This window comes from Ammospiza caudacuta, chromosome 8 (assembly GCF_027887145.1).
Source record: "Ammospiza caudacuta isolate bAmmCau1 chromosome 8, bAmmCau1.pri, whole genome shotgun sequence".
Lineage (NCBI taxonomy): Eukaryota > Metazoa > Chordata > Aves > Passeriformes > Passerellidae > Ammospiza > Ammospiza caudacuta.
In genome coordinates this window covers 27,129,548-27,144,704 of record NC_080600.1, presented here as the reverse complement: position 1 = coordinate 27,144,704, position 15,157 = coordinate 27,129,548, and the positions used below count along the sequence as shown (strand labels likewise).

General features: G+C 35.8%; 1 protein-coding gene across 1 annotated transcript in view; it reads right to left on the bottom strand.

The window, feature by feature from the left end:
• Positions 1-2,477: 2,477 nt before the first annotated feature.
• KCNH7 (potassium voltage-gated channel subfamily H member 7) overlaps positions 2,478-15,157 on the bottom strand; it is a 204,929-nt gene continuing 192,249 nt past the window's right edge. Inside the window, exons 13-16 of the mRNA XM_058809419.1 lie at positions 11,880-12,131; positions 6,979-7,144; positions 3,392-3,584; positions 2,478-2,741 (exon numbers count right to left, since the gene is read on the bottom strand). Coding sequence (XP_058665402.1) covers positions 2,478-2,741; positions 3,392-3,584; positions 6,979-7,144; positions 11,880-12,131 — 875 coding nt within the window. The remainder of the gene's footprint in view (positions 2,742-3,391; positions 3,585-6,978; positions 7,145-11,879; positions 12,132-15,157) is intronic.

The window sequence follows — 15,157 nt, the reverse complement described above, 5'->3', positions numbered from 1 at the left end:
CAACACTCTTGTTTCCACTGAAGTATATGCAGGCAGAGTTTCTGACTGGCCCCTAGTGGGAGGAAAGATATGTGCTAATGTCTTTACAAACAATTCCATGGGTGAGGGTATGGGTGGTAAGGCCTTTGAAATGGGTCTCAATGTCTTTACTAACCTCAAGCAGCGAGTTTGTTGCAGAGCCCAGACAGCTTTGCTCCTGAAACAGGCAAGGGTCTGCACGAGCCTGAACGTCAGGGTAAAATGACAGGTTCAAGGGGGAATATGTGGTAGGGAGTTTGGGAAGGCTGTACCTTTCTAGTTCCTCAGCCAGTGGGGTAAGGAAGGGAGCAACGTGTGGCCGGGAGTTCAGGATAAAAGGAGGCTGCACCTCCGAAACTGAGAGAAAACCCCACGGGTGTGTGCCCCAGGGACTCTCCTTCCCTTTATTCTAATCAAGTTGCAGGAGTCCTCTGTCTCCTTTTTGGACATAAACCTCTGGCATTTGTGGATTAATGTTCCTGATACTAGGATCTGACCCTGCAAGGCACAGAGCAGTTCAGCCCTCCTGTCATCGCGGTAGAACAGTCAGCCTGTTCTACCATTTGGACCTTTCAACAATCAAGAGTAGTATGAGGCAGTAGAAAATTTGATCTTGTATGGGAAGGGTTGGTTTATCTTTTGAGTGACAAAAGTATTGACTTAATTTATTTTGGTATCCTTAAAAGCAAAGGTAAAGCAGAGCCATGCTCAGTAGCTTAACACTCACACTAATTTTAAATGAGGAAAGATTTACCCACCGTGGGTTTATCTACCAGCTGTGTATGACTGAAGTGTCACGTTTGATTATGACCTCAACATACAAGGAATGTATCTATGTGAGGGACAGTCACTCTTGCATCTCTCTGTAGCACTGATTTTGGACAGGGGGTTTAGCTTGATTTTAGGTAAAATTTATGTGCTCCCACTCTAACTGGATTACATGCTTTTCTGTAAACAGTACTCATGCCAGAGGAATTTCACATTAGAACTATAAGATTAGAAAATCATAATGGATATGTAAAAATATTTGAAAGCAGTAATAAAAACATAATTTCCTTCTAAAAGAAACACAACATTTGAAGCAGAATAATATTTTAATAAAATTAAATCTAAGTATTCACAAAGCATTATGCACATACAGTACATACTGTATTTAAAGCCTACAGACCTTAGATCATTTTATTCTAATGTAGTCAGCTTTGGACACAAGCTAAGCTTACTCATTTTGTAATAAGAAAGTTTACAATTGTTCCTGAAAGTGATTTTACATATATACATATATATATATATAGCTCTATATCTATACTCCTACATGTAAGTGTAGGTATATACACACACTTGTGTGTATGTGTGTGTATAAATATATATACACATACACATACATACACACCTATGTACAGCTATAAAATACACACATGCACACGTCCACAGCACCTGTGGGGTGTGAGTGTGTGTGTGAGCATTGTAGAGGGGCCAGTCAGTACAAAGAGGTAACTGCAAACAGCCACCCTAATAATTATAAAACAAAAATGTGTACAATATTTTAAAATTAAAACATTGTTAATAATTTGTATTGAACAAAAGGAACACAGTCTTCTGCATTACATAGAAATTAGGTTTATTGCATTTGATTATGTTTGTGTGACAGATGAAAAGCACCTGTCTGCTCATCACACCTGAATTCTATGATGCAATTTAAAAAATAACAGTACAAAAATCAAAACCCAAAATGTGATGGAAACAAATGATTCAATTTAATGCAGTTTGTGGATGTGACCTATGGTGATACTTTGCACCACATGGCAGTTTTCCTCTCTGTTAAAATACTACCTTACTTTAACTAGTTTGAAAGGAGGCTGTGTTCTCTGTCCTAATTGTTTCAAACTCAGAAGATTTGGTTACCCTATTCTTTCTTCAGATTCAGACTCATTGTGATGTAGTAGAAAAAGCTCACTACAAGAAAGATAAATCAAGTTTCAAAAGTGAGCTAGAAGAGCATTTTTCTTGAATTTTAGCTTGGTCAGGTAGGAGTTTTTCTATGTGAATTATTGTTATTGGTCTCCTATTTGCTCTGAAGACATATCCACAGTAAAATACTATTTCCATGACAGCAGTAAATGGTAATCTCCATGCAACGTAAACTGTAATTTCAGAACATGCATGTTATTAAAAAAAAATAAAAATATAAGGTGCCTTGAGAATGCTGGCAGTTTTACATTTGGAACATACAGTTAGTGTGTGTATATATATATTTACATCAGAACTGCTCAACTTTACCTTACAAGCTTCAGATTTAGGAAAATATACAGTACTTTTGCATATAATGGTATATTCCTTGTAGCCCCTGAGTCAAGTATAGAGGATTTAAATACAAAAAAAAAAAAAAAAAAAAAAAAAAAAAGGGAGAAACAGCCATTAAAAGCACTTACATTTTTATGTGAAGTAATAGTATAAAAGTACTATTTCCCAGGAAGACCAGGATCAGAAACATGCCTATGAAGACTCAAGATTCCTACAGTGCTTAGTGAAGATTCTGGCAAGGAAGGGTGCCTAATTGGAGGGAGACAAGTTTTACAAGGCTGTGGGGGTGGCTCTACAGACTGGTCACATTCTTGGTCTAAAAAAGAAGCCAGGTTGTCTTCTGAGGCTGTGCTCAGATGCACTCTGCTTGAGGATTCTTTGGATTTCAGTTTTGATTTTTCAACATCTGAAATTTCAGGACACTGTAAGGGAAGAAAAAAACCAAGATGGTAATAATTACATTGGTCTCTTCCAGGCCCTTGTTCTGTTCAAAATTAGCACATTCAGATGGTTGATGGAAAATAATTTTTGAAAATTAAACAGTGTAGAAATATTTTTTTACATGGTACTGCATTTGATTTAATGTAATTGAATGCAATTCTGCTGATTAATTGTAGAAGTCTGGATATCTTTTCCTCCTCTCAGATCTGCTAATATGACATCAAGATACACATATTAGCAGCCCTTTCTGAAGGACTTATTACTCTTGAGACCCAGTCTAAGAGCATGGAAATCAACACTCTGGAATAGGAAGTTCTGTTTTAGAGCATAACTCCAGAATTGCTTAATTCTGAACATTCTAACCACTTGGATTCCTTTTCTGCTAACTTTTATAAAAAAAATTACAATTAAGTAAATCTTCTGATTATAAGATCATTGTATGAATCTCTACAACCCTCATAGAAAATGTGGCCTCTGAAATTGTGGTGTTTAAGTCCACTGTGGAGGTGCTAGGTCAAAATAATAATTTCATATTCCTTAAACTAGTGTACCAGCACTAGATTGGTGCATTTCTTCCTCATAAGACAAGAAGACTAGGAAACCTCTTTTGATCTTATGGACATGTATTTACCTGAGATGAAGGACTGAAACTTCTGTCTGTTTTAATTGATGCTGCAGGCTGAAGCTTTTGTATGACCCGGACTGCTGGCTCTTGATACTCTGCACTTGCTGTCACCATGCTATAGGCAGGTGGAATGAGTGTTGACTGCCTTTGCAGAAGCTGCAGGATGGTTTGGATATCAGCAGTCATTTGGGATTCAAGCCTAGAGAAGGAACATGAAATCAGTTAGCTCATGGCCAGGAACAGGTGCATTTTATGCACTGAGAACAGAGGTGTTCAAGAGGGACCTGCAGTTTCCCAGTAAAACCATTGCTTGTTGTGGCTTGAACATGTCTTAAATAGGAGAGAACAGTAGAGGGAGTATTGAGCCCTTCCAAAGCTTCTGGCTCTCCCTTTCCCTTGCAGAACATACCTGCAAGCTTTTCTCTGGTTTTTGCTACACTAAGAATGAGTTCATCACTATGCCTTAGATTTGCAACAAGAAGCAACACAGGGGACTGCATATCTGGTTGAAAATAACTGGAATAAATGTATTCTCTTCATTGTAACTAAAGTGATTTGTGCTGGCTGGGCATGGGACGTTATTTTGATGCATCTGACAAGGAATTCTGACATGCTGATACAATGCACTGAACTAAGCAGAAACTGCATTTGTGTTTTTCCACAGTTAGGAAAAGAAAGATGCTTCCAAAACCATCAAAAATCCAACTTCCCAATTCTCATTACTGTGAAAATTTATTCAAACTTATGCAGGCCTCAGAATTAATGTCAGCATTTCTAATGTTCAAATTTTGTACATTTAAAAACGTTTTTCACCTTTTTATAAATTTGTATATGACTTCTGAAACCCTCGAACTGATTATTTTGTTCATACTTACAACTCCATAGCACTGAAATGATTTTTAAATGGTCTTGCCAAAACCTGTGACAAACTCAGGAAAAGGTAATGCCTTTTGTACCTTCCCAGCTGCTGGAAGGCTACAGCACATGCTGACAGATGGTAATGAAGATAATACAGCCTTCTGTACAGCAACTGAGCTTCTGACAGAGTAAACAAATCTTTGTCAGCAGCCTTTAATGTTGTGAATGTTACTACTTGGGCTCCCTACAGTAGCAGAATTGATCCCGTGCTGTCAGATTTTTGCTTTTACCATGTGTTGCACTGATGTTATTTTTTATCCTGTTGGAGTTGTCCATTGCCTGTAATCATTTATTTATAAAAGCATCTGTGAAATGAATCCAAAAGGTATGACTGAAGTGTATTTGGGATGCTGTTTCTTCCTTCATCAGAAAAAGATGATTTTGTGGCATCAGCTCTCAGAAAAAAAACAGCCCAAACTCAGACTTCTGACTGTTAGAGTCAGAGGTGCCCTACTTGCCCTCTTGGTCAGCGCCCTTGGGTTCCTTGCTACTAGCCAATGTGCTGCTCTCACACAAGCCCAGTGCTGATGCCACAGGGTGAAATGCTGCAGGAACATGCCACCATCCAGAGAACTTCCATCTGCTACACCTGGGCCTTAACCCCTCAGTGAATAAAAGGTAGCATTGGAGGATATCCATTCAAAATTATTTTTGGCTTTGAATTAACTCTAAAATTGCTCCCCTCTTACTTTGTTAGTACATGAATGTTTCCCTGTACTTCAAATGAAAGAGTGTCTCTGGTAGTGTTTATTCATCATCATTGCATAAATCCATGCTACCTAAACAAATAGGAGAACTGGCCTAAATACTTGGCCCATAGTGTCCATGAAATTCCAATTGCTTAAAGAGAAGAAACAGAGATAATTCTAGGGACATATTCCTTGTACATAGAGGGCTTTCTAGCCCTCTATGTCAATTCAATAATTGACTGTTATGCCAAGCCTCTAACTTGGCATGGAAAAATTCAGGGAGAAGTGATCATGCTTTTTAAGCTAGCAAGTCAGAAGTGACAAAGGCAGGAAAGGATATTGTTTCTTATATTAGTAGAAAATCCAGCAAGGCCCCAAATACCAAAAGCATGAAAAGCTTTTAAAATATGAGAAGAGTTTAAAGAATAAAGTGATATAATAAAATACATAAAAATTTAATTCTTAGTTTATCAGCAAAAATTATATTTTCTGACAGAAGAAAATACTGACAACTTGCATGATAAAACAATGGCAACTTTGAGGTATAACTTCAGTTTTGAGAGCTTAAGGTTTCAGAAAATGAATTGTTACCAAAAGACTATGTACTGTTGATGGGGATCCTGCAGGCATTTAGTTATGTGACATTTGCAGCTAATTAGATTACTTGATTTTAACTAGAAATTACAGCAGTTGAGGGTTAAGTGTTAAAAATGTCCTTTTAATGCATTATGCCACATTCAGGAATATAAAATATTGTTGTTTGATTGGCTTCTGGTGGATGAAGGAATCAATATGCAGTTAACTTGGCTTTAAACTGATTGCTAAAATATTCAGCGCAGAATGCCACTGAATACCTACTAAAGTATGATTAGGACTGAGTGTGTGTCATAGTATTTGCCATGGAAAAATATTTAAATTAATGAAATTACAGAGTGAAAATAATGAAAAAAAATCAATGGTCCTGATCATAGGGCAATTTAAGTGAAGTTACATGGTAAATTACAGTGCAAGATGGATCAAAATTTTGTAACCATATTTTTAAGATGCTGTAAGCTGTGCTGCTTAGCTGCCAGTAAAGCAAGATATATTAAGCATAATATCTATTAATAATTATTTCTATTAATAATATAATAAGATATAATAATATCTATTAATAGCTAATAATTAATATATATTATGCTTAATATATATATTAAGCATAATATATATATATTAAGTGCCATATATTAAGCAAAAGTGATATTGGACTCTGATGAAGAAAGTATAATTTTTCTGTTGTAACAGGTATAAGTATTGTGCTTTTGCATATTCCCAGGTATTACTTATTATAGAGTTGCAAAAAGAGTTAACGCATCAAAAAGGGAATTCATCTGCAATACATTTTAAAAAGCAGGCAGCTGGTGTACTTTGAGTCTCCAAGAAAGAAAATGTACTTCAGATCTTGAAGATACTGAAAACTGCTGTTTTGTGTCCCTGCCCATGGCAGGGGGTTGGAACTAGGTGATCTTTAATGTCCTTTCTAACCCCAATTGCTGGATGGTTCTGTGATCTAGGAACAGCACTCTTGATGAGGTGAGATTTAAATTTAACAATTCGAGGCGTCTCTGTACAACTTCTTGGTTTAAAAGATGGTCTAAAACAGTCAGCTGAGGAAAAGAGCTCTACTGCAAAGCCATTCAGAGTAGCTAATGTGCGTACCTAGAGGCAAAAGACATGAATATTCTGGCAACTTTTAAAAACTGTGTATCCAGATTTCCCAGAATTGGTTTTTCCAAGATTCTGGAAAGCCTAACTTAGCTGATATACAGCCTCCTCAGAATACATACACACAAAAAAGTGATATTCCCATTACACATATTTTCGAGCTTCTGACAATATGAATGCTTTTGGAAACTTCCTGCACAGACTCATTCCTTCTGTAGCATCTTCAATATCAGTTGTATTATGTACTCTTTCACACACAGGCTATTTTCTATTTGTTTTTACCTGTTAAGTTGCTCTTGAAGTAAATCTAATCGATTCTCCACTTCCCCGTATATAAAATCACTTTCAGTTTCACAGATTCCCCATGTAACATGGGATAATGCTGGCTGAACTGGGGAGTCCTGGTACTCCTGGATGTTCTCCTGCTCCCAGTTTCTTTTGTTGATGTCTGATTAAAAAAACAAAAACAACATATAAAAGTATAGTTTTATATACATAGATTTAGAGAGGTTGACACTTCTCAAGCATCCCATTTACTGAGTTTCTCAAAACATTGGAAGTTAAATTGGTACATTAGCCAGGGAGACTGAACATCTCTCTTTGTTCCTTAACACTCCTTAAGGAAAGATAAAAGTGGTCACATACAGGCTAACATTTTGAAGCTGCAAATAAACAAGCAGCTTTTTCTAGTCAGCATCATCAGAGTTCTGCCACTGAATGGCTTCTCTTTAGTTTTGTTTCAATTATTTTACAAATGGATCCCAAATTTTCTCAGTGTATTTTTAGCAATTTTTTTATTCAATGAAAATAGAAATTCTTGTTCTAACCTAAAGACTTTAAATGATGTCCTTGAATGTCTTTGATAGTGTGCTTCAGAGGCCTAAGATGCCTTCTCTTGCCCTTGAATGTGCTACTGAAGTGTATTCCCTGCTTAGTTCTTTGGTGTGAAAGAAGGATTTGCTGCATTGAAATTGCAGCACTGAGCATGTGGTACTGTGCATTGGAATGTCCCCTCTAGAGAAAGGTGCCAGGCCTCAGGGAGCTGCCTTTCTTACCCATAACTGCAACACTTCTTAGGTTGGAGAAGTGTAATATGTTTTCTCTGAGACAAGGGCTATTTAATGCAGCTCATGCTGCTAGCAAAAGGGTACTGCGTATTATTTTCATAAAGGAAATTGATTTTCATTGATGTTGCTTTTAGCATCATTACTCTCCCACCCAATCCTTTCACCTCTGTTTAAAACACATCTCTGAAACTCCTATGGTACTGTGGGGTGAAAGGTGCCTGTTCATTTTGTTTAAGGATTTCAGACTCCTAAAAGAATAAAATATTCAGCATTTCTGGGTCAGCCACAGATCACTTTGATATTAAATGAAGCTTCATGGTAAACATGATGTATCTAAAAATACTCCTTATATGAGTAATTTATATTTTTTTCTTTACCTCCAGCCCCTTGTGAAAAAAAATGATGATGATTATTCCAGGTCTTACTCTATACCTGCTGCACCCAAATTTCATCCCTCTTGACCCTCCCAGTTCTTGGATCTCTGTGACAAAGCACTACCAAACAGAGCTCAGGGACACGTTCCTTTTGCTTGGACTTCTGGTTTGGGCTATTTCTCTTTCCTCTCTCAGTTTACTTAATTTATTCATCTGTGGATTTATTAATTAGTTATGTTCTTGGCTTTATGCCATTTCTCCTGTTCAACAAGTTGTTGAAAGGTTACACCTCAATTAGCATGGGGATATACTTGCTGTACTTATTGTACAGAATGAAGATCTTGCTGTCACCTTTGCAGAGGCTACAGGTGACATAGGTTGAACAGTGCTTTTTCTACAGCAAAACCTGCTCCCCATAGCCTTTGTTTACTCTGAGTTAATCAGTCAATCAAACAGTAAAAATGGTCAGAATAACTCATTCTTCTTTAATGTGATAAAAAAGTCTGTTTAAATTTTAACATCTGCTCAATACTATTCCCATTAGAGTTGTATTTGTAATTATTTAACTACAGGAAGTTATACAATGAATTAAACTTCTTGTTGCACCCAGGCTGCTGCTTCAGCATACAGCTGGGCAAAATCCTTGACTGCTTACAAGGCATCTGCAGTTGGATTTGAATCCCACATCAGTCCCTGAATGATTTGCTCAGAGCTTCTCCTTACACTTCTCTTGGCACTGCACACTGTTAACTCAGCATAGGTTACATTCATTTCACACTTGTGAAATTTTTCTAAGTAACCATAGCAGCTAGAGCCATGTTTCAAAGAGAAGAGAAAAAAAACTCACAGTGTGGGTGACATGTAAGAGCTTTGTCCAAATGCTAATAGCTAATCCTTTTCAAACATGTCATTGAGCAGTGTTTCTCTAAGTAAAGAAGAAAAAAAAAGAAGTTCCCACTCAGATTTAGTATTTCAACTAGATTTAGCCAGGAAGGGGAGCTCTTGCTACATGATTCCAAGTGTAGGAGATTTTCTTATCTCTCTTTTTTTGTTGTTGTTGTTTGTTTGTTTGTTTGTTTGTTTGTTTTTATCAGACAAAAGTCATTATTGTATTATCTGATCTTTGGTTAGCAGGTGGTAGAAGGTTTCCTGGAGCTGTAGAGTGTTTGAATTTCATGTGACAATCAGTAACTGATTTTATGCACTGGGCAGAAGCAAGAGGAAAGAGATTTCATCTTGGCTACATAGAAATCTGTTCTGCTTCTCAGGAACTTAAGCCAATGGAAAGAAAGAGATAAAGGGTGTCACAGAAGCATTTGGCAATTTGGTTTTAGGAGGCACATGTGGTACAATTTGCAGTGTCCAAGGAAAAGCTGGAAATCTCTCATCAAACTGAATGAAGCATACTATGAAAAATTGAGGGGTAAAGTTTCAAACTATGAGTTGAGGTGCAATGGGTTTTGTAGATCCAGTAGACTTATAAGCAGTGAATTTCAAGAGCATTTCACTGCTTTTTAATGTCCAGCAAAAACATTGATGTTGTAAAAAAAAGATGTTGGTTATTTTAAACAATAAGTCATTCATTAAAATCACAGATTTTCAATGCCATGGATTATCCTGGGGAAATCACAGCTGTTTTTGCCCCAGAATATGTATTTGGAGACTATTGTAATAGATGCTTAATTTGTGACAAAGCAAATGATTTGGCACTGAAACAACAAAATAAGATCACACACGGTAAGCAAGTTAATACTCTATAAAATATGGTGCAACTCATCTAAGTGTCTTTTCAGGTATTACATATTTGTTAATAATCCCAGAAAACCCCATCAGCAGCTACAACTGTATAACCAACTCAGATCTTCCAGGGTTTGAAGAATCTTAGACTGGAAATTAAGTCAATAAATGTATCACTAGGTTCACCAGAAGAATTGAAGAATCAGTCTTTTAGCCCAAATAATGACCAAGTGAAAACAGAATTTTTTTTTTTTACATAGAGCTAACAGCTACAGAAAAATTCTCAGATCTAAACAAAAGAGCCATATGTTCAAAATTTAAAAGTTGCGTTCTAAGATTATGAGTGAGACATTTATACTGCTTCTGCCAAATTATACGATGCATTTTTCATTTTCTTTCCATTCATTTAAGTAATGACCAAGGCTTAAAACAAAACAAAAAATAATTAAATATGTATCAGTCACAGGTAATGAATTAGACTAGCTTTATACAAGTGCATTTTTATCCAAGATTTATAAGACACTATATGAGGATACATAAAAGAAGAGTTTTTTTTCACAAGTTTATTATGTTTGTAACTACTCTTATAGTAAGTACTAATCAATCTCTAATAGCAGAAGTAAAAATTTAGTTTAAAACATTTATCAGGAAAAGCTAATCTTATTGACCTTGAAGGTTTTATAAATGTTGCAAGAAAGCTCATTACATTGCATAACATTACTAGAAGGGCTAAATTACAAAGTGGGAAAAAGAGTGTGGTCTTAATCAAAATTTGTAACCTTTAGATATGCTAAATTTAGCTCAAATAAAATGTGCAATAGGTTGCCTTGGAAAATGTTGCCATAGCTGCAAGGACACATTTCTGGCTATTGGTGGGGGAAGGAAAGGTTTCCAATTGCAGTCTGTATGCAACAAGTTCATGTGGTGTGGATTTATAGGGCCTTAACTTGAAGAGATGACACTTCACATATTCATACCTCTGAGACATTAAAATCATTGTTTGGTCTAATTAATCATTAGGCTTATTTAAAATGATAGTCTAGAAGCCTAAAGTTTATTAAATGATGGTTAAATGGTTAAAGTGTCTCAATGGAAACTGCTGAGGAAAACAGCATTAAACAATAAATATGTAATTTTTCCGTTCAGACTGAAAGAATTACAAATGAACTTGCAGCAATATTTAAATTGTATATCAATACAGGGTTTTCCATTAATTTCCTTTCACATCACTGAGAAAATTAATATTTTAGTATATTAGATGTAATTTTAATTATGTGATTTAAGTCTATGTAAAAGTATCTGAGATTGTTAAATAGTTCCTGATCATTTGTCATATACAAAAGCTCATGTCTTTATTCTTGTGTGTTACTTATGGAAGTCATGATTTTCTTCTGCGTGGTGTAATGGCACTCCTTTAACCAACAGGTGCAGCAAGACAGGATAGCCTTCTTTCAAGCTATTATGATTTTATTTCCCTTAATTTTTGTTGTACCTTGTCAATGCAGTGAATAAAATTAGTTATCTGAAAATATATTTTTGGTGCATGTGCAACTATCACTAGGTTTAGCAAGTCCAACTCTCACTATCTATAATTTTATACTGTCATCAACCCTGGCTCATCAAATGTCCTTTGGGATATCCTGTATTACTTTGAGTGCAGCTATCATCAATGGGCACTCACTGGAGTCCAACACTAGTGGACAATTTTGTAGTTTTTAAAAATTATTTATGTAGTTCAGTTACAAGATGATTTGTAGCAAAACCTATAATGACTTTTTGGAGGCTGTACAAGCCAGTCCCACAGGACTGGAATTCAGTTCCCACTGAATTAAACTATATTAATCCTCTTGAGAAATAATATTTTTTGATCTAAGATATTTTTTCTTAAGATTTTTGGAGTAAATATTATGTAAAGAATCAAGAGAACCATTCAGAAAGATATTTTTGTTAATCAGACTAAAAAGATGTTTGCTAAAACTTTACTAAATAGAAACAGCTGGATTACCTTTGCAAGAAGTGCTTCTTTTGTCAATAAGAATTTCTTCTGTGTCATGATCCATTTCTTCAAAGTCCATCTCTGTGGTTTTCTCTGTTACAGATGGGTAATCAGCTATCCCAGAGAACAGGGGCTTTTGCTCATCTTCAATGGAGGACACAAAAGATGATGACCCGCTTTTTTTCTCCTCAAAATGTTTCTTAATAGATTGATAGTATCTGGTACTGTCTCCTGAGGGTTCAGGATCACTCTGATCATTCTCTTTGAAATAATCTGTGAAAGAGAAATAATTGTATCCAAAAATAAGCAATTATTGAGAGTTTATTCTTGTTTATTATGGTCTGAGGATGGAGACAATTCTTATATCAAGTAGGAAGTTCACTGTCTAGTAGAAAAAAAATACTTTAAAGCCTTTTTTAGATTCTTCTGTCAGAGGAGTCTTATATTTCTTTTGAAGTCCTGGAAGACATTTGTATGTATGTATTCCTAGTCCATAAACCATAACTTGTCTTGCAAAATTTGTTTGTATCAAAACAACAAAGGCTTTATCCAACACAACCTTCCTGTGTACTCTTTTTTTTTTATAGTGAGGATGAAATTTGAGGAAGCCTTGTATTGTAAAGTTTACAAAATACGAAATATTTCATCCTGTCTTCTAATTACTCTCATTACTGGGCATTTATTACAGTCTTGACAGGCTAACAGTAATGTATGTTAGACTTGGTATCAGAAATACTCATTTAAGTTATTCTCACATGAGAGAATGTTTGTTGATTATTCTTTTCCCATAAGAGGCATTAATCAATTACCTCTAATTAATACTAGAGGTATTAATCAACCACTCATCTCTCACTCAGAGAGCATATTTCTCCATATTTATTACAGGGCTGATATGACAGGGAGAAATAAAAGGAGGGAGTTCCTAGTCTGACTTATGGGATCACTTCAAAACACCTTTGCAAAGTAGCCCAAATTCCTTACTCTTTAGAGCTGGAATTCTCTGAACATCCAATCTTTTGAATAGCAAAAGTAAACAACATTCTGTGATATATATGGTAGCAGTATACCAGTCAAGTTGAGAGTGAATCTTTCATTAATCATATTCAAGGTCCGTAGTGAGCGGGAGAAGGAGCAGATTTAGTCCTCTTAAGAAAGGGCAAGTAAGCCTAGATTTAAAGCAGATATCTTTAAAAACATATTGTAAAAATGAAATAGGAGTTAAACCCTAGAATAATTATTTATTAATATAAAGAAGTCTTGATCTCTTTTCAGCATAAACTTGAAGCTAGTTTCCAATTCAATATTTGGTTTTACCTATTTTTAACTGAAATGTCAAGATAATTTCAGTTCTGCTATTTATTTAAAACACATTTTAGCAGGGTAGTCTCAACATCATATAAATACTGTAACTAGTTTGCACTAAGTTCCTGGGGAGACAGCATGATTTCCCATCTGCTTTGTGCTAATTACTAATCAACATAGTTCTAGAATATCTGGAGTCTTTATAGCCTACAGCAGTGGCTAATCCAACATTCTGTATATTCCCTAGGTTTCTTCTCTGTGTTCTGGTAACTATAAGTAAATGAAACTGTGGCTTCATCTAATTGTCTTTGTCTGCACCTAAAAAGAATGCAGTATCTGTAAAAGAGCACCCTTCAAGTGTCCAGAAATCTGTGAGCAGCGAGGACAGGTAATGGTAAAGAAAATAAACCAGATAATAAAGCAAAATAAACCCAATAGCAAAGCAGGCCTTCTGTACCTGTACCCTCTAGAGTCTCCAAGGGCAATTAACACCACCCCAAGCAGAGATGACATTATTGGGCTTTTGTTAAGCAGGACTACTGGCTGTAAGTGATATTGGTGATGCTCAGTTGCTGCAAAATTGCCAAAACAACTTCAAATGGACTGGCAGTCTAAAAGCTCTTGGGGGATACTCAGACTCAAGTGCCATGTTCTCAGCAATTCCATCTCCAAAACAGTACAAAAGCAAAAGAAAGCTTCATAAGAAAATTTTATTATAAATGTCTCCCATGGCATTTCTTGTGGGAATATATTGAAAACATAGTCACGCTGCAGTAAATTCCCTTAATTACTTAATGTTTGACTGACTTCAACCTGTGAAAAAGACCTTCTAATGAAAGCTTGAAATTACCAATTTTTAGGGTAATTTTATATGTTCATGGGATTTTGTGCACTAACGGCAGCTGTAATGAGCACTCTGTGGAATACAAATCAAGCAGGGGACTAATTTTAAGAAGGGGTCATTGAGACTCTAGTGAAAAAAACAGTTTAGCAGCTGAAATATAGCAGACTGTCTTCTCTCTTATATTCATAAAATACTAAAATATTTAGAAACATGAAGCCAGATTCTGCTAATAATTACTCTGCTGTAAAACCAGGAAAATTCAGTTGATATCCCTCCATCTATATCAGAACAACAGAACACATTATTTTCCAATGCTGTCCAAGTATTATGAACTCACTGGCACGAGAAGGAAGGCAGAGATCTGTTGAATGTAGGCTCCTGCTTATTGAAATCAGATTTGTTCATCAGCTGACCTATTTCAAAATGGATATCTTTGGCTTTACTGCCATTGCTTTATCTTCTAGGCATCTGGCTATACTCAGTGAGTCAAAAGTTGTTTTCTCTTTTAAAGGCTCCTATTTAATGCTAAAAATTATTCTCTCTGGAGGATAATCTTGTGACACTTTGCACCTAGGGTATGAATCAAAATAGAAAGGGCTCTATTTTATTGACTCTTCAGGACCTGATAACGGTGCAAGTTCTGTACCTCAGCTCAACACCTTAGCAGTGCCTCGGTAGCTCAGTGGAAAGTAAGTTACAAATAATAGATAGGTAGGGCTTTTTTTCAGAATGTGAATTTCTCCAATTTCTCCTTCCTTTTGTAATGAAATTTAGTCATTGGTTTGGAATAGATTTTCCAGAATAGAAGACTTATCTAACTGTGTATGTATGGATATGTTCACTTTCTGCCACACAGAAAAGTGTTTTAAAAGCTTTATTTATCCCTTTCTGTTCTTCTTCTGAATATAATCATTAAACTCCATCTTCCTCTCCCCCCCTGTACCAGTTCTAGTGTTTTTTCTTTCCTTTTCCAGTAAGAAAAATTGCACTTTCTGATTCTGAAAGAGCTAGAAACTGTTTTACTGAAGATGATTATTTTCATAACTTCCTGCTTTACCAAAATGTATAAACATTATTTACATTCTATGGAACTGTTTTGGCATGCTATGTGTTTTGGGTGCTTGACAAGTTTACAGGCAGT